The sequence below is a fragment of the Harpegnathos saltator genome, unplaced genomic scaffold (assembly GCF_003227715.2).
Source record: "Harpegnathos saltator strain DR-91 unplaced genomic scaffold, Hsal_v8.6 scaffold126, whole genome shotgun sequence".
NCBI lineage: Eukaryota > Metazoa > Arthropoda > Insecta > Hymenoptera > Formicidae > Harpegnathos > Harpegnathos saltator.
The window spans coordinates 537,409-561,772 of NW_020229902.1; the positions used below are offsets into that span (position 1 = coordinate 537,409).

General features: G+C 41.2%; 3 protein-coding genes across 13 annotated transcripts in view; 1 reads left to right on the forward strand and 2 right to left on the reverse strand.

Moving 5' to 3' along the window:
- Nucleotides 1–11: 11 nt before the first annotated feature.
- On the reverse strand, nucleotides 12–5,069 carry Ocrl (Oculocerebrorenal syndrome of Lowe). Of its 2 annotated transcripts, XM_011148418.3 has the most exons (18): nucleotides 4,816–5,069; nucleotides 4,487–4,667; nucleotides 4,197–4,331; nucleotides 3,942–4,051; nucleotides 3,711–3,853; nucleotides 3,425–3,598; nucleotides 3,177–3,336; nucleotides 2,860–3,038; nucleotides 2,478–2,699; nucleotides 2,245–2,380; nucleotides 1,968–2,147; nucleotides 1,774–1,870; nucleotides 1,522–1,659; nucleotides 1,338–1,435; nucleotides 1,085–1,262; nucleotides 851–978; nucleotides 616–727; nucleotides 12–452 (listed from the first exon to the last, which is right to left on the reverse strand). In XM_011148418.3, the coding sequence occupies exons 1-18, from the start codon at nucleotides 4,879–4,881 to the stop codon at nucleotides 292–294; spliced, it is 2,598 nt and encodes an 865-aa protein (XP_011146720.1). In that variant the 5' UTR covers nucleotides 4,882–5,069; the 3' UTR covers nucleotides 12–291. The 2 variants fall into 2 exon arrangements, with proteins under 2 accessions (XP_011146720.1, XP_019698917.1); XM_019843358.2 differs by lacking the exons at nucleotides 4,197–4,331; nucleotides 4,487–4,667; nucleotides 4,816–5,069 and having other exon boundaries at nucleotides 3,711–3,875; nucleotides 3,942–4,027.
- A 78-nt stretch (nucleotides 5,070–5,147) lies between these two features.
- On the forward strand, nucleotides 5,148–7,166 carry LOC105187546 (vesicle transport protein SFT2B). Of its 3 annotated transcripts, none has more exons than XM_011148422.3 (6): nucleotides 5,148–5,280; nucleotides 5,370–5,469; nucleotides 5,609–5,626; nucleotides 5,756–5,925; nucleotides 6,079–6,196; nucleotides 6,386–7,166. In XM_011148422.3, the coding sequence occupies exons 2-6, from the start codon at nucleotides 5,401–5,403 to the stop codon at nucleotides 6,512–6,514; spliced, it is 504 nt and encodes a 167-aa protein (XP_011146724.1). In that variant the 5' UTR covers nucleotides 5,148–5,280; nucleotides 5,370–5,400; the 3' UTR covers nucleotides 6,515–7,166. The 3 variants fall into 3 exon arrangements, with proteins under 3 accessions (XP_011146724.1, XP_011146723.1, XP_011146725.1); XM_011148421.3 differs by having other exon boundaries at nucleotides 5,154–5,292; XM_011148423.3 differs by lacking the exon at nucleotides 5,609–5,626 and having other exon boundaries at nucleotides 5,157–5,469.
- A 440-nt stretch (nucleotides 7,167–7,606) lies between these two features.
- LOC105187547 (solute carrier family 2, facilitated glucose transporter member 1) overlaps nucleotides 7,607–24,364 on the reverse strand; it is a 28,215-nt gene continuing 11,457 nt past the window's right edge. For 6 of the 8 annotated variants that reach the window (XM_025306944.1, XM_025306954.1, XM_025306941.1 and 3 more), the window contains 4 exons: nucleotides 11,712–11,810; nucleotides 11,052–11,616; nucleotides 10,286–10,686; nucleotides 7,607–10,025 (listed from right to left, as the gene is read on the reverse strand). In XM_025306944.1, coding sequence (XP_025162729.1) covers nucleotides 9,678–10,025; nucleotides 10,286–10,686; nucleotides 11,052–11,616; nucleotides 11,712–11,810 — 1,413 coding nt within the window. In that variant the 3' untranslated portion in view covers nucleotides 7,607–9,677. Of the gene's footprint in view, nucleotides 10,026–10,285; nucleotides 10,687–11,051; nucleotides 11,617–11,711; nucleotides 11,811–13,314; nucleotides 13,609–21,866; nucleotides 22,281–24,364 lie in introns of those variants that run through there. The other 2 variants (XM_011148429.3, XM_011148428.3) reach the window with 2 other exon arrangements.

The following is a 24,364-nucleotide window of genomic DNA, read 5'->3' on the forward strand; positions in this document are numbered from 1 at the left end:
ATAGTCACATATTCATATAATAAATAATTTATATCACGATAAGACTGGTATGCTTATAGTTTCTCGAAAAAAATAGTTGTAATTAGCCTACCGAAGTTACAGCATTTTAAGACAATGCTCAGATTGTGATGGACAATAAAAGCAGCTCTTGACGTTCGTACAAGAAGTGTTATAATAAGTGCCAATCAACTTAGTCTTCACAGTTCTTCACTATGCAAAAGCTCTAAATGAAGAAGAGATACAAATGTTACGTGATGTCACTAGTGTCTTGCTATCAAGCTCGCGTCCGCATTATCGGCCCAGTATAAAATCACTTTGGTCGTGTACTAGGAAGTGATAGACGAACGCAGCCTTCTTCTTATCGAATGTGATTTGAACCGCGCGACTCCTCTGGTGACGATCGTCCCTGCTTCGTGGCGGGTCTCTCAAGAATATCGACCCAAACAACGTCGCTGCAAATTCATAACATAGAACATTAAATACTATCGCGCATTAAATACTAAAGTGCGACCGTGGACAAATGTCGTGTAATGCTCAACGAGCATTAATAAATTAATTAAGTGAATTAAGTGCGAAAGGATGCAAAATGCAGCGAGCGTATGAACACAACTTTACCGAGCGTCTTAGCGTCGAGTTCGTTATCTTGCGTATGATTCAGTAACTCTTGCAAAAACGAGCAGATGTAGAGAAAGACCGTTCTTCTAGTCTCGGGTAACTGCATTACAATCTACAAACGAACGATTAAACAATGTTTGATCGTACGGAGGAAAAAATTTCAATTTCTACGATTATCTTATTCTAGGATAGAGATATAAAATAAGGTCGATCTTTCCTCTTCAATTTCACTCACTTGTTTGCACTGCAAATAATTGAGTGCCGCAGACAGGCAAATATTGTGTAGGTTGTACGGTATCAGGGGTTCAGCTGTGGATTCTAAAAGCAGCAGCAATGCCTCCGCTACCGAGTGCACACTGCCAGCTGTCCATGCGACATCAGATCAGAGAATCATTAAGGAAAGATTAAATATTTGTTTTTTCTTTTTTTTACGATACTAAAGTAATATTTAAGAGTGCGAAAAGGATACGCATCGGGTCCTGACTCCACTCGTCCAGCCAGTCTCGAATGGTTATTACCTCACTATGAAGACCGGGCGTTTCGAAAAGTCCCGGGGTTTTAATGCCGTGTCGATATAGCCTATCCACCAAGTGCCATATTTCCTTGGGTACTGCATACGGTTCCTGCGACGGATTCTTGTTGTTCTCCTGCGGTTTCAAAACGAATTCAAGTGATATACAGTCAGATTACATGGGAATTACATATCTAGAAGAGATATTCACCAATTCCATTAATCGTCCAATAGGAATTTCTCTGATTGGAACTGAAATGTGAACCAACGCTTCCATAGAAGATCCAAAGCAACTTCTTTCGTAAGTACCTGAAAAATATCGATTCGCGACCCGTTTGACGAGACGTTATTTGTCGGAACAAACATTTCGTACATCTATCTCGCGTACGATATACCTGTTACAGTGATGAAAATATCTTTGCCTCCCTCAAGATGTAACACTAAAATATCATACAACTTATCTTCACCGGAGTTGAGCTTACACGCGGTTTTTTTATCCACGTATACTTTCAGTTTAATATCACACTTTTCACCTAGATATAACAAAAAAATACGAAGAATAAGAAGAATAAGAAGTAGAGAAATATATAATTGAAGATATGCAAATATAGAATAAGAAAGGTTTCGTGAGAAATAAAAGTCCATACCTGGTTTTATAAAGCCTGTATAAGGCTCAATGTGTAGCCAATCCTTACAGTAACTGGTATCGTCTAACTTCTTTATGAATTCGAATTGCACTGGCACCTATTTTTTGCAAAATACAAGAGGAGAGAGAGGAATAAGAGAATGGAAACTTTCTGTCCTAACGTTTCACGAAGCCTCACTTATTTAATCTACTTACTTGGCCTGTGTTAGCGATGATGAGCTCTTTGCTACTGGGCTCAAGGAACTTCAAAACGTCAAAGATAATATCCGTCGTATCGACCATCACTTGTGGCAAAAATTCGTTCTCCAATTTATCGAGCTTCTTCATCACTTCCTCGTGAATCTTACGATACTTGGCCGTGTCTATAATTCGTATCTGGAAAATTGAATGGTAGAACATACGAGATTATATATTATTTCCACGAGGGACGCACAACATATAATTGAATTGCTATGGAGAAAGGTGCACTTGCCTGCGAATCGAAACTTGCGCTGACCGGCTTGTGATCGGATATCTTGAGTTCCATGTAACTCTTGTAGCTAATCGACTTTATCGCGTCTCCTTTCCACAGTACTCGATCACACCAAGCTGGGGCTCTGCATTTCTCGCTACATTTCGTGTCACGAAAATAATAAATCGTATGTTCGACTAAATTTCATCTTATAAGATTCGTTTCGGATATATTGAATACAGTTTGAAAGAAACCTCGAATCCCAATTGTCGGTACCAGGATCGTATTTGTACGTCGGTTTAAAATCGATCTCAGCTTCGTGAAATCCATGAAACACACGTCCTGCTTTGCGTTGCTGTCCAAGCTGATCGTACGTCAAAACGGGAGAATAATTGCCTTCCGCGATGTGATGCTTAGCCACGTTAACATCCATCTCTGTTATTCGATAATTTAAGTCTCCCAGCCAATAAATCTGGCTACGAGATCAATTCGATTTAAATTAATTATACCTCGAGATAGATTGAACAAATTAGATAAACGATAAAATTAGATTAGAAATACAGACACGCATGAAGTAAACGGCAAATTTAATGATTAATACGATCACGAATACGTATATATTTAAACGAAACTCACTCGTGATCCTTAAAACTCTTAGGTGGTACAAATTTTGCGAACGACAATCTCGCGCAGATGTCAGCGTAATCCTGATTACGTCGTTCAAATTCTTCACAGTGTGCTGCCAGGTGAGCATTGACAAAGCAGATGGAGGTATTGTGAATACGACAGCTTACCGCGACACCACCCTTGTTACCCTATAGAAAAATAAGCGGGTATTAAAATATGTACGTAACAATCGACTGTATGTTAAGAGAAATCAGATTTTATGCGCGTTATTATCGATCAATTACAAAAAATATATTTTCGCTGAGATGACACAAATAGAAACTTACCAACTTTCCCATAATGCCTGTACCTACTGTGTCGGTACTGTATTCAATGAAAGGTATGTGAGGCTCAAGCGCATACACCAGCAACATCATACCTACTAATCTGACGAGAGCAACTTGAGTATAGACACCTCCAGGATGCAACGAATTAACTACAACTTGTCTAGGAAAGAGAATTTTTTCATGTTACACACATTGTGCTGACATATATATCATTCTTAATTTCTGCGAACACGACACGAATGTCATACCTCCACTCTTCTTCTCTGGGAGTTTCGTGAAATAGGAATGCTTCCTTACTTAAATCTAATTCTTGAAATCCGATAGCGTATATATCCGGTGGTGTTTCATCGGAGCTTAACCATTGATCTAATTTAATGCCATTTGGGGGTTGTCCATTCACATTCCATGTGCAAGTAAGAATACTGTAATTATTAATGGTGGCTGTTGAAATGGTTTATACACAACACTAGTCAATGAAATAAAAAGTGACATGAAAAGGACTTTTATAATAATCAAGTCAATGTAGCAACGAACCGGAATGTTTTGCTATACATATAATCATCTTCTTTACAGGCCATCTGGTATCGTACTACTGACTCTCTTGTAGCTACCGGCGATCTACCCGAAGCGATGCATGGTTTTGGCACTACAAAATCAGGACTCTCAAGGTTGAGCAACTGCAAAAGCAGTAAACTTTTACTAAAAAGAATTTCTACGAATAAGATCAATTTTTATACTGTCTATTTTTACTATAGACTAACTCACATAGTCAGCAGCATCTACATCTTTATCTGTAGTTGCTAAACTTCTTGTACTTCTTGTCAACTTTTCAATCCATGAGAATTCTGATGCTGGACTTTTAGTTGTTTGATATACTGCAATTGTAATTATTTAGTTTTAAGAACAGATCATTTATATGTAAAGATTATAGAATATTTAAGATACATTGTTATCTCACATCTATTTTGTTTAACAAATCAAAATATGGAACATTAATGAAAATAATATATATATATATACCTTCTATTGCACGGAATATTTCTGATACTAAGGAACTTGTTGCTTCTCCCAGCTTCATTTCAAATATCAGACGAAGTTTTCTTGAAGCAATATTCATGTATACATCAAGACCATCCTGTGCTTCTCCATTGGTATCTATAGAGACAAGAGAAAAAGATTTGACAACATAAAAATATTTAATTGTTTATTAAAGAGCCATGTGTTCACATATACACTTAACAATAGAGTAGTTTTAAACTAAACTAAAATAAAATTAATGACATTAAATTATTATGGAAAAATTACGGTACCTATTATATATTTGAAATCTTGATCAATGGGCAATATTCCTTCAAGAGTAAGATCACTGTACACTTGCGGAGGCGTCTTTGAAGTGAGGAAAATTGCTAAAGCATGAGTAGAACCTTTGTAGATGAGTGCAACATATCTTGTAGATTTTATCCATCCTTGTATTAACGAAGCTTCAGTCGCCTAGATTTAGATTTAGTTAAGGAATTGAGATAAAACATTCTACTCAAAACATTCACACTCTTCCTATATATCTGCTGATTTCCTCTAATAACAAATAGTTAAACAATAGATAATATATCTATTATTCATTAAATTTAAGTAAGGATACAGTTATGACAGTCTCACCGGAGACAAACTTTGATTGCACGATCGCAAGTGGTTCTGATGTCGACATTGTTTTCGATGTTACTTGTCACTGTACGGTAACACACGGCTAATTAATTAATAAATTCTTATAATCTGTATAATTTAAATAGCCTGAAACCTGTGTACATTTGTTCTACTGTATGCCATAGCGCACAGTGTATTATGAAAACACAACTTTGAACGGAGCTTTTGACAACTCTCGTCTGGAACTCGCAGTCTGTGCACACTCGCGATTATTCCTCTAGCGCTCGTGGCAGCTCTTTGCGTTAGGTTTTTTTTTTTTTTTTGGTTACTAGATGCCTCGAAAACGTCAAGAAACTACATCGCATATCGACGAGAGATAAATGTGATAGCAAATGTTTTCTGTCAAAGTGTGATGAAACGTATGCGAGAATTTTCTGATAAAACGACCATCCAGACAATACGTGTAATCTTAAATGTACCAATAAATGTATAATAAGGGAATATATAACCTCGTGCATTGAACAGATTGATGTACACGTTATTTTGATTTAGCGCAACATTTTTCTTTGCATTTGGACAAAACATGGATAAATTAAGAAGAGCCCTGAGTGGCAATGAACAATGCGACGAAGAAAGTGGCATTATTACGCAGGTAATTACGTTTAATGAATATATTAGAATGTTTGATAGCAAGGGGAAAGGATCGCACACCTGTCTACTTGCATAAAAATTATATTATCGATAAACTAAAATTATTTCTTTAAACGCTTACGTACGCTCGGTGATGGAAGGCTGATGTGGATTTTGTGGTAAATTATATTAAACTTACATATTTTAATATAGCTACAATATGTGAAACGTGTGATATTGTATAGTTATAATAATTTTCCTGATTTTGTATAAAGTGTGAAAATTAATATTTATTTTGTTCGATACAGGTCATGGACCAATCGACACTGAGTTGGTCTACCAGGATAAAAGGTTTCGCAATATGTTTCATTGTTGGTATACTATGTTCTTTTCTCGGATCATTTGCCTTATTCTTAAATAAAGGCCTTGCAGTATTTGCTGTGTTCTACACTCTAGGAAATATTATTTCTTTGGCTAGGTAATATTATGTTTAATTATTGACTTTTGATTATTAAACTCTTATAATATAAAAGATAAATTATTGATTTATAATACATTAGAATATTTCTATTATAATATTACTAAATTAACTGTATGAATAATGTTACATATGCTAATTTGTATGTTTCAGTACCTGTTTTTTAATGGGTCCATTTAATCAGTTTAAGAAGATGTTTGCACCAACAAGATTAATTGCAACTATATTAGTATTTGTTACTATTGCTTTAACGTTATTTGCTGCTCTACATGTAAGGACATATAATTTTATTGTTTATAATATATATTATATATAATAATTTTATTGTTTATAATATATATTATATATAATAATTTTATTGTTTATAATATATATTATATATAATAATTTTATTGTTTATAATATATTGCTGACATGTATATTTGTAATATATATTTGTAATGTTTATTTTTTTTTACAGTTGCACAATCCTGGCTTAGCCCTCCTATTTATAATTATTCAATCCTTAGCAATGACATGGTATTCTTTATCATACATACCATATGCTCGTGATGCTGTTAAAAAGACTGTGGAATCTTGCATCACATGAAAGAAGATATTATCGCATCAGTTTGTTATACAAATGCACTATGTACTGTTTGCAGAATCTTTTTACATTCAAACCATTTTGTGGTGTTGAACATGGATTATATACTCCACTCATATTGGCAGGAATTACGTGGTAAGACAATTGAAAGATATATTTTGTAAGTTAATCATACTATACGAGTAATATGATTATAAAACTCCTGTTGTACACACTGTAATAAATATACTGGATTTTATATAATGCAGGATACAATAAGTTGCTTGGTTTTTTAATAAGCAAACTTTTAATAATTATGCAATCAGTACAATATTTAATTTTGTTTAGGCAGTTGAGTTCTTTCTTTTAATAAACTCTAAGTCAGGGTAGTATACACAAATAACATATATTTAAAGTAATAAAAGTCAACCACGAATTATATATATGTTTATATTAATATTATACTAAACTAATAGTTATATTAATAGTTACTGTTATATTTCTCACTCATGTTTGACTCGATAATAGTATTTTTATATGTCTCATCACTCTGGCAAAGCGTTAATAACATTCAATCAATCCATGTATGAATTAATGTAATGATAAATGATACAGTGTTATTTACCAACATTTATTATTTGGCATTTAACATGACCAGATTGTATCTATGCTGTTATAGCATGCATTTTATAATTATTGGATCATTTGTCTTAAAAAGTTTTATATTTTTTATAAATGTATACCAGGAGTTAATAAATATTTATATTCATAAATATATGTGTAACTTCAAGCATACTTGAGCTCCTTTCTGAATTTAGGATTGCTGAAAAAGACAATGAAAATTATCTTATAGAAATTTGATATATACAAAATAACGTTCATAAAATAACATAAGCAAACTTTGTTTATGCTTAAACTATAGAGAGAATTGTTTTCCCATGTATGTTATCAGGGAAATTATTATGAATTCATGTGAAATATTTATAAATAATTATATATTCTCATAAGATATTGGGACATCTTGTGTGAACACCTGTTGAACATCTATAAGATTTCGTATTGTTCTCTGGATTGGAATACACAAAGATTCTTGAATAATTGAAAAGTAGAATTTTATTTTGTACTTAAAATTCCAATCATTTTATTCAGACAATCAGCATCAAATATCATAAAAATTGTAACAGATTGTATATATATTTTATAACACCCAACGACGTTTTCCGTAAACGAATAAATTAACAAAGTTATTGAATTTTGATTAAATTCCATATATTCTTAACGATCGTTGCGAGTAGCATCTGATCTGATGACAAATGGATGGATTTACAAAGTACTCATTGTATTATTTTTTACGATCGACCTCGACGTAGATTGATGCTACAAAAACTCGACAGATTTATTTATAAAAGAATTGGACTAAAACTAAATGCTATAACCTTGTTGCAGAAACTTATATGTTAATTAGAGCAATCGGTCAGCTAAGAATATAAGACCTTTGCATTATTTACAATTTTGCGACAAGTAGAATATTAATAGCCGATTATTTGGATATACGGCATGTGTGTTTCATTTAAGCAGACTGCTCGACATCGTACATGTAGTAAACTTCGAATTCAACTTGATCACATGATTTTTTTTCTTTTTTGAACGACAGTTTGTAGGAAAAATCGGAGAGCAATTGATCTTACAGCACATTTATCAGGCAAATTCAGCTCCTTGCCGTTTACAATGAACTCGTCAGAGCGTTAATATTAAAACGGTTTTATTATATATGAGTATTCTTCGAGACTGCGTGTGTACACAATGTAACAAAAAAAAAAAACAAATTTACATCACATTCATCTGCAATTTATGCGATAACAATCAGAGTAAATTCCTGAGTTTTTGCGTTCAGCGTAATGTATGTATGTATATATGTTTTACCATTAAAATTAGTCTGGCCATTTTAAAAATATGACAACATCGATATATCCCTCTTAAACATTAATTAACTACATGCATACATAAATATATATTGTGTATATATATATATATATAATTATTCCCTATGCTATACACAATACTAATCTTTACACTTTTATATGTACATTTATGCTAAACGCTGTGTGTTCGCATCGTTCCCGTTCAATAAAATTAGAATCTTGGCTCGCGCAATGAAATGTTATTCAAATTCTTTTTCCGTTACAAATTATCCTGTAAAAAAGAAAAGCAGCTGACGCTCTTTTCTCACGCAAAACAAATTCCCTCTCTTTTCTTTCAACAACAGTTGTCCGTACTTCTCCGTATGTAACGCGATGCGATAATGGAACGCGAAGCTTCTCACACGCCTTTAAAGAAAAAGGATGAGCAATTTCTTTTACACTTTCTCGCGTTACCGATTTCTCTGAGATACGCTACGCAACTCGATGTATCCGCATCGTGCGAAATTTGCCGAATCTGGCGAAGTGACATCGTCGAAGCGAGAGAAATCTTGGAGGTTCCGACAAAATAGTCAGCCAGGGTGCACATAAGATCGATGTTCTCTCGGCGCATGCAGGTATTCTCGCATGACTAGAATTGCATGGTCCTTCGTACCGATACAATCATGGTGCGCGTCATCGCGTCCCCACGATGTAACGAACAGAACGAATTCGACGAACAAATTGCGTTCTGCTGCTGTCTCGACTGTTGAATTTTGCTTTCCCGCGACAGCGCGATGTCTCTTCGCATTCGATATAATAGGAACTGAATGGATTAAGTTTGCGCGATCCGACGCTAACTCGCTCGACACGAAGCTTTCGCGACAGAGTCTCCCTTGAGTTTCTCAATTAAAAAAGAATAAGATAAAAAGTAAAAGGCTAAAACAAAGTGAAAGGTTAAAATTTCCGAATTCCTAGTTGGCACTGCTGTGTCGGCTATATCACGACGTGATCGCGCGTTTTCTCGTGGATGAATGTTCATCTTCAGATGCTTATTCGGTGAACTCCGATACAGCGTGTGATCGAAATGCGTGGAAGCGCGTTGATAGACCGTTACAATAACGCCATTTTCGCTGAGCTGCTGAGTTCCTCGCCGAAAGTGCAGAGAGACAAAGACAGACAGAGAGATAAACAGACAGAGAGACAAAGATAGACAGAGGAACGTACACCCATCGCTCAAACGGTACCGATGCAGATTTCGTCTCTTGGAGACCTCGTTTAGTTCGTTCTCACTGATACGATATCTGCCTAAACATACTGCTAATCTCCTCCATGGTCTTGTTTTTTGTTTCCGGCACTTTCTTATATATGAAGATCGTGAAGAATGCCTGTAACACTGCGAAGATGATGAACACGTAGGCGCCTACCGCCTCCTGCAGCGGCAAGAAACCGATGCTGACGATGAAGTTTGCGGTCCAGTTTACGGCGATGGCGATCGAAGTGGCGGGTGGTCGGGCGGATTGATTGAAAAGCTCGGATACCAAGAACCATGGAATACTTCCGGGACCAGTAGCAAAGAGAACCACAAACATGATGACGAGCACGATCGAAAGATACGCCGCTACTCGTGATGTTTCCTAAAAGTAAATTGTTAGAAGTAAATTTTATGGTCTCGAATTTATATAATATCTCTATAATATAATTTATGATTTTTGATATATATACATATATATGTAATTTTAAAATCAGAGATAAATTATACGGCGAGATAAATTATATTAATTATTTAAAAGCGCGAACACATTTGATGGTCGTTCCTTCAGTTTCGTTGTAATCGCTGTACTTATTCGTTCCGAAATTCCAACTAGCTGGAAATGGAGGAAACGCAAATACTCACAGCAAATATGAGACAAATAGTGAGCAAAGCAGTATCCAGGAACATGCCGCCGAAGCCAACAAGGAGCAGCGTCTTCCTGCCTGCTTTCTCGACCAACACCAGGGAAACGATGGTCATGAGGACGTTCATCGCGCCGACGCCCATTGTGGCGTTTTGTGCAGCGGTCTTGTCGAGTTGCGCCATGGTGAAGATCTTCGTTGAGAAGAACATGACGGCGTTGATACCAGACAACTGTTGGGCGAACATGATCATGATGGAGATGAACAACGGAATCCGCAGCGCTGGATTCACGAACAGCTCGCGTAGCGTGACCTTCGGTATCAGCTTCATCGATTCGTACTCTGAACGCATCTCCTCCATCTCGTCGTGAACCTCGATGGTGCCGCGCAACCAGGTCAATGCTGGAAGAAAGATGCTTCATGAGAAACAGCGAACGTGAACAAAGCCCGTAAGAAGGGAAGCGGGACAAAAACCCATTCTGGCAGAAACGGCGGGGATTTTAGAATAACTGTAGATTCTACAAGCGGCATACGAGTCGATCTTGATAAACTCGATAAGCTTTCTCTGTCTCGAGACGCGTCTCGAGATTCTCTTGAACATTCGTTGTAACTGAATTACGACATCGAGAGCGGACGATCACGCGAATTTCCTTCTCACGCTGCACTTTTATCTGATTCCCGACGTGATTAATCCGATACAACTGAGAATCTCGATACGTTCATTCATACTGAGTGACCACACGTGTGCTCGATGCAGTGAACCACACCTCTTTGCGCGTCCATGTCCTTGCCGCGGCTGAGTAGCAAGTACTTGGGACTCTCTGGACAGAGAGGCAGTGTGCACACTTGGAAGATCGCGGGTACGATCGTCAGACAGAGCAACAACGGCCACTGTTCGGCGGTGCCGAGTATCTGTTCCAAGCCTAGGATCTGCGACACCAGGATGGAGATGGTGATGACCAGTTGGTAGACAGTGCCGACGGCGCCTCTCAAGTGCACCGGTGATATCTCGGCCAAGTACATCGGCGCCAAACCGGCGTTCAAACCGGAGTTTATGCCGATGATGAATCTGCCGAAGATGATCATCTCGTAGCTCTTGGCCGCCTTGGCGCTACCCTCGAAGATCACGGTCAACAGCACTAGCACGTTGTTCAGCAACAAACCGCCCTTCCTGCCGAAGCGGTCCGCCACCCAACCTACTAGCGAGCCGCCTATCATCCCGCCGACGCAGAATATTGACACAGCTACCGACCAGATCAGCGTGACCTCCGACTGAGTCGTCAGGGTGTTCGTTCGGTTCGTCTTCAGCTCTCTGATCCAGTCCTCGATAAGCTGCGGAACATTATTGGGACATTGGAATCTTCTCGTGCTCGATGTAAAACGCTTTAAGAGCTATCCTATGACAGAATCAATGCGGAACTCGGTACCTGCTGAGGAGCATTAACCACACCGGTGTTGTATCCATGTTGGAACGACGAGCCGAGGGCGGCCGCCGCTATAGCGAACGCTAGCCGGCCATTGAGACCCTGCAACAGAAAGCCACGAGAGAATTATTATCTTTGTCTTAAGAAGGCAATATTCTCATGTGAGATGTATTTTATTACACTGAGAAAAAATTGTATTAAAATTAAACAAATATTTGTTCGAATACGGCTGTGAGTACATTTATTCAAATTAAGCGACTAATTTCTAAAATGAAATACAGAGGTTCTCTCTCTCTCTCTCTCTCTCTCTCTCTCTCTCTCTCTCTCTCTCTCTCTCTCTCTCTCTCTCTGAATGTAAACATTTTTCTCGAATTTTAGAAAATAATTGCTTAATTCAAGTAAGTGTATTCGCAGTCGTATTCGAACAAATATTTGTTTAATTTTAATACAATTTTTTTCTCAGTGTATATTACGCACACACATACATATGCCAAATTTCTCGGCTTAGAAAGAGAGAAATTACATTTCCCGAGCAAGGGGAAATATAAAATGGGAACGCACAACGTCGAAACAACGCGTCGCTCGTCGTTACACTCAAGATCGAACTTGATATTTCAAGGCGTTTCGAGCTTGAGATATGTAATATTGAATTAATAATAATAATAATATATTATCGAGATCCATAACAGGTAAGTTCACAGAGGAATTCTCAAGAGGAATATTCGCGCGCATGATACTCTCGGGATGAGCGTACGCGCAGCGCAAGGCAGTTGTACCTTCCTGAAATATAGCCGTCGATATGGTGCATCTAATACGCACGGTATGTTAACGAAGCGATGAATATGTAACACGCGGGTACAAACATGATACGTGATATCGCCCGGCGCACAGTGGGGCCAGATGACATTTTTTGGTTGAAAATTCTCTAGAGACCTGAATTTCCAACCGATCATCGACATCAATGGATGGCAGATCTCTTCGGGATTTATTCAGGGATCAACCTCGTCCATTGGTGTCGATGATCGGTTGGAAATTCAGGTCTCTAGAGAATTTTCAACCCAAGAATGTCATCTGGCCTCACTGTGCGGCGGTCGAAAGAATCGGCAGAGGGAAAGAAGGAGACGAGCGAAGCACTCGCTATTCGGTATTCGAAAAGTATGTACAAGAGAGCGGGACGTGGGACGTGGGAGGATCTCGGGGGATAGTCGCGCAAATTTTGCAGCTGTCTGACGTCAGCGCAATATTTATTAATACCCATATTTTTGTTTTAAATTACAGCGCAACTGTACACTGGCCTTTAAGATTATTTCAACACTTTTCCCTCCCCGAACGCACTTACTGAACGCGGCGAATGTCCGCGGTGAGAGGACTCAACTTCTGCGAGAATCTCTCTCAGAAACGAGTTCCCCCTTGTAAGACCATCGCCTGCGTCTCTCAAACTTCATCCCAAAGAAAGTATTCGAAACGTCTTGAAGAGAGAAAAGTAGAATCGAGTCGAAAAACCGAGTCTCTCTTCGCCCCTCCCTATCTTTATCACCCTTATCCTCGTATTCGTTTTCTCCCTCTCGTCTATTTCATCCCTCCAGACGCTATTTCCAATGCGTACCGTTCTCCTCAGGTATGGCGCTTCGAAGTCGGCCGATTTCAGCGTCATCGTCTCGATTCGCCGGCCGGCCGGACACCCACTCGTATACGTATCGTGAAAAAGCGCGGGGGCGAACTTTCACCGTGCTCGCGGTAGAAATCGCGGAAAAATCGCCGATCCGGTTCGCCTCGCGTTTCCCTCGCTAGAACGTCTACAACGAGTATCGTTCTCCAGTATCTCGCAGCACGTGCCAAAGACTGCTGGGTCGGTACTCCTGCCTACGTTCTTATACTAGGAGACTTCGCGCGCGCGCGCGCGCACACACACACACACACACGCAGACACGTGCATGTGCACACACGCAACGCACACACGTTGTATTCGTTTTGCGGAAGGCAAGTGTGTAGATTAAGTATGTGCGTGCGTGCGTGCGCGATACGATTTCTATGGGGTCTACCGGATACTTTGTTAGAAGCGCACGCGTCAGCTTGAACCGTCGAGCAACGGCGTAAGCCGCGTAGATTCGTCTCTTTCTCTCTCTCTCTCTCTCTCTCTCTCTCTCTCTCTCTCTCTCTCTCTCTCTCTCTCTCTCTCTCTCTCTCTCTCGATTCCGTCTCTGAGGGGAAATCAACTCAGGCGACGGGTTGATCGTCGGACTGCCGCAGGTGAAAATGAGAACGAAAGCGGCGGAAAGCGCGATCAAGTGAAATATTGACGAATTGAGACGACAGGAAGTGATCTTCCGTCACTTCAATCGATCAAATGTTCGCAGGTTGCACGAGTAACTGAGAGATTGTTGAGAATTCACCGAAGGAGAAATATGAGAGACTCTCGGTCTCTCGGAGCGAGGAGACGACAATTTTCCGACAGTTACTCGGGGATTACGGAAGCAGTCCAGGCGAAGACGTCCTCGCGGAGGGGCTCGCGGAAATTCGCGCGATCGCGTCGATCGAATTGCAAATCAGGCGACCTCCCGCCTGATGCAACGCGAATGTGTGCGTTCGCACACATTCGCGTTGCATTTTCAATAGATAGATAGATGAATATTTATCGGCACGTTTTCGACAGCCTCGCGGACGCAAACGTCTCCTTTCTGACGCCGACAATCGAATGCGCACTTTGTACGCGTACCGTAACGATTCGCGGTGCATTTCAGCGCTGTTTATCTGTCGCATCGCACTATGTACCGCGGAGATTGTAGTTCGCGAAAGAAAGAGAAAAAGTGAAGGACATCGCGTCGGACTTTAAACCCTATACTTGCGAATGGACGTTTGAGACAGAGAGCGTGCTCCGCCTCCTCTTGCGGCAGAGTGTTTTAAATTTCAATCGCGTATTTTGTCTGCAATTTACTATTTTCACAACTGCACTCTGTATACGTCACCTCCAACGCGTCGCGTACTATCGAAAGAAATGCTTCATGGCCGCTCGTTATCTCGCATTTTTACGCGCCGGTGTGAATGAGAGTTCCAAAGTTTACCCAACGTCGATGGTGAACGGTCGGTTTATCGCGAGCGCGTGCTCGTCTCGCACGTTTTCTTTCGCGAAAAAGCGATAAGGAAAATAGGAGAACGCGTGAACTACGCGTCTTCCGAGGAGTTGTTGAACCGCTGAAGTTGCTAAATCACGTATAAGCTGCGTCCCGCCAGCTGTGTTCGTCGTTCCTCACAAAGTAATCCAAAACCGAAGATAAAATTAGCACAAAGAGAAATATAACGAGGCTCGAGTCTCGCGCTAATGACAATGAGCAAGAATGATATGCGCGACGGTGCTTAGCGAATAGAAGTGATGCCTTGAATACCGCAAGGGAGAAAAAAGCGAAACGTTACGTAAAGACTGCTTAACGGCGATTTACACGAGTCGAAATCTCAACAGCTCATTATTTAACATCGATCGGATTCGTGATGCAAACGAGAGCGAAAACAATGTTTCCGATTGAGAGGTTTCGCATGCGCGTTGACGTGTAACGTCACGCGCGAGGAAGCGATGGAAAAATCGAATTGACGCACGCGTCGTGAAAATTCACCGCTGCGAAGTCGAGGGATCGAAAGCGCGCGTTTCGAAATTCTAAATATACGTCGGATATCAGCTCGGGGCATGTTTCCCTTTGATATATTTTAATATCGCTCGTGGAAGTTATCTTTTTAGGCGAAAATTAAAATAGATACGCGGAGACGGAAAAGAATATCGACAAGACAATATCGGGAAGAGTTCCACGAGGCTTCGCGTGACAAATGAGAAATCGCCGATACTGACAGATAATTCTTTTCCTACGGCGCACTGTGAGCCAGGAAACTGAAAAAGTGGCCAAAATATTAAAAGCGTTCCAATTGTTATGAAATGTGGTAGTCCGAGGTTCTCGGGGTTGCTGATTTCGAATCCGTATTCAAAATTCAGAAATTCAAAATGCCGGATCCAATATGGCAAACGAAATTGCTAAAAATGCTCTGACTGTGTAGCAATTTGATACCAAAAGGTTTAGCCAGGCTGAATTTTTCAATTCAAATTTATTTTAATTTAGCTAGCTTTCTGCTAGCCGCGATGAATTTTTCATTGCGTCTGGTTCTCAAAGATGACACACAGGTCTTCAGGCGATCTAAATCATCTTTTCTCACATTTTTTTAATCAATTTTTAGCTTTTGTCAAAATGTAACCAACGCCCAAGTGTCTATCAGAATCACTGGGAATTTTGTTTTTGACAAGAACTTTCCTTTTTGTTAATCTCGACGTATTTATTTATTTTACGAATTCCTAAGATATCCGCGAAAGAGCAAAAAAGTTGCCGACTAAACTTCATATATACATTGGAAGGGATGCTATGAAATCGTTTTTGGCTTGATGGAGCGTGTTATGGCGTGATTCGACAGCGTATATGATACTATAAAATTCAATAAAGCAGACATACAATGGATCAAAACAAAAACATTTTTTAATTCTCGTGTTTATAGGGATACTTACATGATAAGTATATACACAACATTTTTTAAAATGAGAGGAAAATATTGAAATTTGTGTAATGTAGTCAGAATTATGAAAATCTTAAAAAAAAATAATTGTCCTTACAGGAAAATTTTTAGGTTCAAGACGTTGTTAATGGAAGATTAATTAACCAATCAATATAAAATTTTTATCAACAGTGCTTTGACTTATGTAGATAAAGTCAGAACGCTTCTTTACTCGAAATTTTGGCCACTTTTTCTAGTCTCCTGGCCCAATGTGCGACGTATCGATCTCGAGTAGCATGTTTACATTCCCGCGATTATCGGCGAGAGAAAAAGATACGTAAAAGAAACGAGAATATACGTGAGTCCGAGGAGTATCGGTATGAGTAACGAGCTCGTGCTCCGGCGGATCCGAAGACGTTTTTTCTCCTTTGCACGGCTACGCTCATTAACTGCTACTATCGGTTCTAAACGGAGGCACAATGCGATTATCAATACTAGATAATGCAGCGCGCAAATTATTACGGACGTAAAGTTCCACGGTCATTCTCGGTTATCACACGTCACCCGCGCTCACCTAATTTCTATGCTGTATTTAAAATAAACGTAATAAGGATGCAAAGGAATGTACAGGAATACGTGAGACGCAGATAAATGCAACCGCTCGTTGGGGAGCTCGAGCAATTTCCCAGCGGCCAGGTCGATATCGAAATCGTCTTCCGATGATGAGAAAGAGAAAGAAAGGACTCTCGTAATAAAGAAAGCGAAGAACGAGAGAACATCGTTCTCTGTTGCGGACGGACCTCTTCGGCGGGGTTCTCGTTTGTCGAAGTTGTTGTCCGACGTTAAAAACTGACGAACCGCCGCGCAGTATTGTGATACAGAAAATTGATGTTCAAAAAGGTATTGATTTCTTCGGATTTATATATCGCAAGTGTAAGAAGACATTGGAAGGAAACCAATACCATAGTTTGACAATTATAATGGTAATGCGCGTTGACAGAAGTAGAAAAAATCATCTTCTGAAAATGTATCAATATTTCATACTTTATCTATTAAGGATTTGGTTAGGGTTCCTGATATCGAAAATATCGCTCGGTAGAATTGTAGGTAATCTTCTCACCTTCATTGAAAAAAAAAAAAATCGTCCGAATCGGTTGAAAATTGAATGCTGTAGAACCTTTTTGAACATAAATTTCCTGTATCATTGTGCGCCGGCTGTCATACGCGGGGAATGAGTCGACCAGGTGCGCGCAATCAAGATATCCCCGGGGAGTCACTCAGACGCGCGTATTGCCGCAAAATTGAGCGATATTGATCGCCCGCGAGGCATATCGGATAGAACGATCTAGCTCATGGTCGGCGAATGCGATGAAGCCTTGGGAAAGACCACAATTCCAAGTCCCCGCTCTGCCTTCCATTGTCCTGAAATTTCTTCCGCGACTTCTCGCGTCAAAGACTCGATTACTTTTTTCCCCCCTCTGCTCCTTTCCCTCGTATCGGAGATTAAAAATTCACTACACCGCGCGAGGATGACGTAAATTCCTCTTTCTCGCGAATCCCATGCATTGCGCGAATTCTCTTGTTCATCCTCGCTCGTTGCAAAGCTCACGAGGATCCGTCTTACGATGGAGCGACGAAATACCGCGAGAAAATCAGTGATTTATAAAGTTGGTAGTGAAAATTAATAGGAATTTGCCGCATCGCATTAGCGATCGTCCGAGCCGCAGAGAATCAGCTTTCCATTTCTTGGATCTCCTCCTCCTATCTTTAGACGGTATCATAAAACTACTGCGTATGAAATTTTTTTTCAACGTATCTCTCGATACTGAGTTTGGAATTTATTTCCCATAAATTATTCATCGTCCGCCTCGTAGCGGTCAGAACACGTTTTCCAGGTGTTGCGAGAGAATGCAGAATCACAAATTTCTGTTGTCTGACACAGAGAAAAATATTTTGTCAAATGAACCGATCTTTTGTGATGAGAGTACGAACGATTCGGAAATTCCGATTGAAGATATCGGACTGTTCTGTTTAAATTAGCCAAAAGTCTTCATTTCGACTGCATCCTGATAAGCACAACCGGCTCGTGTTATCTCACTAGAAAATCGTTTCATTCGATCCAACATTTTTCCCCGTGCAGCATTATTTTAAATTGATCGTGCTTCGAGAATTCTCGAATCGTTCGCTTCTCGCGGAAGGGACCAGAGTTGACCAGAGGCGACGCCTATGACGCTAAAAGCCGCTCTTGCGGCGCCCAACCGCGTGTGTGCTGATGCGCGTGTGCAGCACCATGTTAAGCCCTAAACACAATGCCAGGCAACAGGCAATAAGAATAAAAATAAACCAATCACAATCGATTATTACAATATATATATATATATATATATATATATATATATATATATATATTGTAATAATCGATTTTGTGATTGGTCTATTTTTATTCTTATTGCCTGTTGCCTGGCATTGTGTTTAGGGCTTTACACGCGACCGCGGTCAAGCTGCGTGCGATAGAGAGGAGTTTCATATATAGCAAAATTCCAGATCACCGTGACGTAGTCGGCGCGGGGCCTATTCGCTTGTTGCGTACGTGCATGGATTCTCATTGGTCGCGGAGAAGGCGTGGTGCGTGTTGATTGGCTCTCGGCGCGGCCGAGCCTCCGTTTCTCCGCTCTCCGAGGGAGAAAGAGAGGCGAGAGAGCGGCGACAGGAACTCGACCTAGCTAAAAATAGAGAGAGTGCGCGCGAGAGCGCTACTGACGCTCTCTAAAGCGGCGTCCACACATGCGCGCGACTCACTTTTAACCCGTGGGCGCGTTTGCCCGGGTCTTGAATTTGCACTTGATAGCAGAATGTAAACGCAGCTGAACGCGACAGGTTAACATCACAACCTAACCTAACCAAATCGAGCAAAATAATCGGTATGTAATTTCCTGGAAAAGTCACTCGAATTTGTATGACGATACATTTTATAGTTATCGAGTTTTAGATTATTCCTCCCTCTCTGAAGAAATGAACTGGGGTTGGCTTGAAACGTCGGGAAGAAACATACAATGAACGCGGTACCGGTCTGGAAAGCAAATCAAGGATGCGTTTTATATCTTCAATAGATGTTGAATGAAATCAAAAGAGGTAGCTAAGCATTTTTATCTTTGTACAAGGTACTTTTCTCAACCACCTGTCATTTTGATCACTTCGGTGGAAAAACGGATTGCGTTAATCGTCGAGGTGATTCTTCATATTAACTCGAGCCGCGGAGTGTAAGGATAATCGTTCGCGCGAGTGTGGACGCCGCTTAACGCGGCTATTCGCGAGACGCCGTCGGTCGTCTTAGTTACCGACGTTAATTTCGACGCCGCTCGTCTGCGAAAAGCGAACGCGTCCCCGTACAAGGTCCGCCGTTTACGCGACCCCCGCTGATGACTACCCCGTGCACAAGGTTGCAAGAAGTAATTCATCCGAGCTGCGCCCGGGGTGCGCTAGTATGCGCGACGTCGTCGGAGAGCGACATAATTAGGCAGTCATTAATTTGACATATCGCATCGCTCCGCGATACAGAGTAACATTTGCAAAGATCGAGCGACTTTTACAAGCGCGCCCACGATAATCGGCAACGGATGTCTCTCCTCACAATCTTCATTAAGGCGGATACAACAAACCGCATTACCGTACAAACTGTATTTTCCTCGAGAGCAGAGAAAAAATAATTCCGCGCGAATGACGTTAATTTCTTTAGCAACACCGACTACTCAACTCACCTTCGTCTCGAATATCACATAGACAAGGGAATTGTCGTCGTTTATCACATGGCGTTTATCACCGCGTGAATAACACTATCTTAAAAGTCTCAAAGGTCAGTCGGTTCGACTCGATTTGCATTACTTTTCGTCTCACTTGGAAGGATCTGTTTGTTCGGATTTTATACAGCCGCTTGGTAGATCATGCGAGAGAAGCGGTATTTAATCGTAACAATAGACAGAATGGATAACGTTACAAGTGAATAACGTTACTTCGTACATTGCATTCAAGGAGCCCTGACGAGTCACTTCCTCCGTTTTGATCATTATCGAATCGTACCCAATCGTCGCGCGCGAAGCGAAGAAGCTGCGCGCGAGACGCGCTATATTTTTGCGACCTCCTCCTCTCGCGAAATTGTCACACTACCGCAGGACGATTTCGAGGATCTTGAGTATTCAGCACGAAGAGACTGTGTCCAAAAGTGTCCAAAAGTGAAAATATTTTTCTCCGTTTCCCCCTATTTCATCTATTTATTTATTTATTACTCCTACCCATTATTTCTATTTTTTGTGTTTTTCATATTCTCTTCTTTCATCTTTTATTTTTACTTGTTAGATTTTTTTATCTGTTATCTTTATATCTATTGTCTCACCTATAAAATATCAGGGGCGAACAGAATATTCTCCCATTTCTCATGCCGCAAACGGAAGAACAACGAATGCAATATTAAGCAGCGCGTGTATGCGCTGCGTAAATATTTGACAAACGGCGTGCGCGCGCGTAAACATTCGCTGTTTAAAAGATATTTTCTTTTCCTCTAATTAGGCTTGCCGTTTCGTTTTATCTCTCCAGAGAGCGTAGACATACGCCTCTCTCACCTGTTTCGAGCGCGTAACTTTGAAAGTGGGAAGGAACCTGCTCGCGCGAAACTTCACGGATTATTTGCCAGCGGACAGTTTCGGCTGATAAGTCTATGCGATCGGTACACGCCTGACCGAGTTCATTCGATTCCGACATGTATTGTATCAATGTATCGATGTATTGTACCGATGTATCAATACATCGGTATATCATTATATCAGTCGATCTGAACTACCGACTGTTTTCTCAGTCGGTTTTCTCAGGTATTTTATATATAAAGCGATTACGTCTGGAACACGCTTCATTTTTCTCAGGCGCTTATTTAAATATATTTTTAGACACGGTCGGTTTTATTAGCGCAGGCAGTTGCGCGCTTCTGTCGTGTGGCTTCAGAATAAAAGAGCTGTAAAATGTTTTTTTTCATTGCTCGCGAAATCGGTAATCGATGTCGCAATTGACGCTCGGATCTTCAGATCTCAATGTCGAGCGCGTCTTCTGCGCGTAAATTTTTATCATTCAAGTTTCTCTTCCCCTCGGAATCCTGAAGCACGTGTTCTTGCCAATTCGAGATTTCACTTAACCATCCCGAGATTAACCTTTAGCGAGACCTTGATACGAAACGTGTTTACGGCTGCCGCGAATACGTTCATACTTGTCACCAAGAGGCTGAAAATCCTCCTTGGCCGAAGACTTTGGATTCGTCGATTTTTCTTCAGCAAAGATACCGAGGCTCTTTCTAATAGCTGCCCATAATTATCACGACTGAGCCGTGATCTTACTTTAATCACCGGATTATAACTAACAGGATTTTAATGGAATTTTAATTCAAAGCTCCATTATAAACGAGTGTATAATGTCGGAACTCGACGAATCATCATCACGAAACTCGAAGGAAAGACTGGCTCCAAATTCGTGACAGAATTGATCGTAAAATCTCCCTTGCGTTCACCGCGCAAATAAGCGCATGGAGACGAAGGAGAAAAAGGAGAAGCAGAAAGAGAAGGAGAGCGACACGAATCATGAAATGTTTACCTTGAGCTTCATTTTTCCACGTCGTCGAAACTAAAGATGTGAATGAACACTGGACGAGCAGTTACTCTCTTCGTTTTCCTGTCTCTCACGACACTGTCTTTCTATTTCTTTCTCTGCCCCCCTTCCTATCTGTCTTTCTCTCTCAAGCGCGATATATCACTTTTACGATGGATATCACGAAAAATCCAGAGGTTCCGGAGCCAACGACCTCATAAGTGACTTGCGTGTCACGGTCGCGAACGTGCGCGACTGCCGCGATGATATTCCTAGGCCGCGCGACTAACCGAGCAGATTTTCAAAAGGCCCCGCTCTCCTCTCTCGCGTGTGGGTCTCCCTACCATCTGGACCGTCGGCACACGATTGGATAACCAGCACGGCCAGCTGGATCCCATGGAGCACGAACCTTTCACCGTCCCACGCATCCCTTCCGAGACGGGGAGAACTGTCCCTCTTAAGAAAAGAAGAAAAAAGCGGATCTCTCTCTCTCTCTCTCTCTCTCTCTCTCTCTCTCTCTCGGAGACGACGAAAGGCGCGGCGACCTCTCGGTAGCGCCTTCCTCCGCGCGAAAGTGAACATAAGTTTGTGGGATACTGCGTTTTGCACGAAATTTCACGCGTTTTCCTCCCCCTCCTCCTCCTTTAATTTCGAAAGCATCGAGTAACACACGACACACGAGGAAACCGCAAGGAAACCTCCCCCGCACTGCGCGTCCTTCGACGTCTCGTAGGCGAGAATATCAGCTGACAGAGTAATCCTAGTCCGGGCGTACTCGTGTTGCGGAAAAAAGGGAGTGATTTGCGGGCAAATCGACAAGAATATCACGTGACAAGAAGTGCGCATTTATGCGTGGACACGCGAGCGGAGGAAAAGCGGAGCGCGTCGGCGACGTCGTCCGGAGTAACGCGTTACGAAGAACATTCGATCCTTTCGAGAAAAACAGGTGACGCACCACGTGTTAGACAGCTCTCAACCTTCGCACCTTCTCCCGTGCTCCATCGTGTTTCTTATCCGCGCGAGAGCGCGTTTCTGACGATAACGCATGCACGTATACGCATGCACCGGACGCGACCCGTTAACGACAAACGCTCGAGTCGCACATTGGTAGCATCAATTTCGCAATTGGCCGTGTTGCAGCCTCGGCGAGTTCGCGCACTCTGCTGCACGGAGAAGCCGAAGACTCGCTTCGCACAATGAACGCCATTGACGACGCGGCAAAACGCGGATATCTCATGAATGAGCGCGAGAAACGTTGCGACAAAATGAAAACTGCAACATGTCGGGTGAATATTGCGGCGATATTGTTTGATCGGAAGGAGGAGGAGGAGGGGAGGGGGAGAACGAGAGACGAGAGGAGAGAGATGGAGAAAAACAAAAGTGAGCTCATCTGTGATTTGAAGTCTGGCGCAATTGTGTAAACATTTGTAATTTTTTATCGTCAAAGAATGAGTCGCGGCATTTAAATATTTATCAAGCTAAAACATTGATTGCTTCATCGCTGTGTTTGAATTCAACAAGAAGTAATTGTAGTGTAGAAGAAGTAATTGTAGATTCTACTCTCACTTCGACCATGTCGTTCCCAACGGTGGATCCTCCGGACAATTCGAGGAGAGGAATGCTCGAGGAGAATCAGATACTTCCTGTACCTTTTACACTTCCCTCCTCATCTGAGATATCGATAAAGAAAGAAACAGATGTAATAACAGCGTCGAGGAAGAAAGCTGGCGAAAGAACGCGTAGAATTTCGAAGGAGAGGAAATCCTCTCAAGCCAGAAGCCGTCTCTCATCTTCTTCGCGCTGCTCCTCGCACAACACGCAATTAAAGAGACCGCAATTAATATCGATGCAGTCTAATCAGCCATCAGCGATGGATAAAGCTCGCTATTAGAAACGATTATTGTTAATTGCCGCGGTTATGCGACTCGGCCGAAGCTAGCGATTTGCATGCGAATGGAACGAGCGATCGGAACGCACGTCTTCGTTGCCAGCGGTGGGAATTATCGGGGAACGAGGGACAAGTTTCGCCTCTTATAAGTTACCCAATCATCTGTTGCACCAGACATGTCAAACAAAAGCCGTAGCTCCGTATCGATACATCATTCCCATTCAAAATATGACATCCCGTCGTTCGCATCGCCAAGGAACTCGATCACGAGTTCCTTGGCGGAAAACTCTTGAAGAAACCGGACTTTTTATCGCTTCTGTTAGATTAACATACTGCATTTGTTAAACCTACCGCATTGTAACTGACATGTTAGATTCATGTAATTTATTACCGACGGGCATTTGTCGCCGTCAACGCACATCAAAGCCGTTTGTTCCTCGACGAATTATTTTCCTCAGCTAAAGACATTTCTTTCAGTAATTTTATCTCCTAGTGCGTGAAATTGATAACTGAAGAGGACACACGCTCGCACCTTCCGTCCCTTCCGACGATTAATAGTCGAAATTTCAACACGCTAAATTGCGGTCAGCGCGATTGAATGTTATCTTTCTCATGA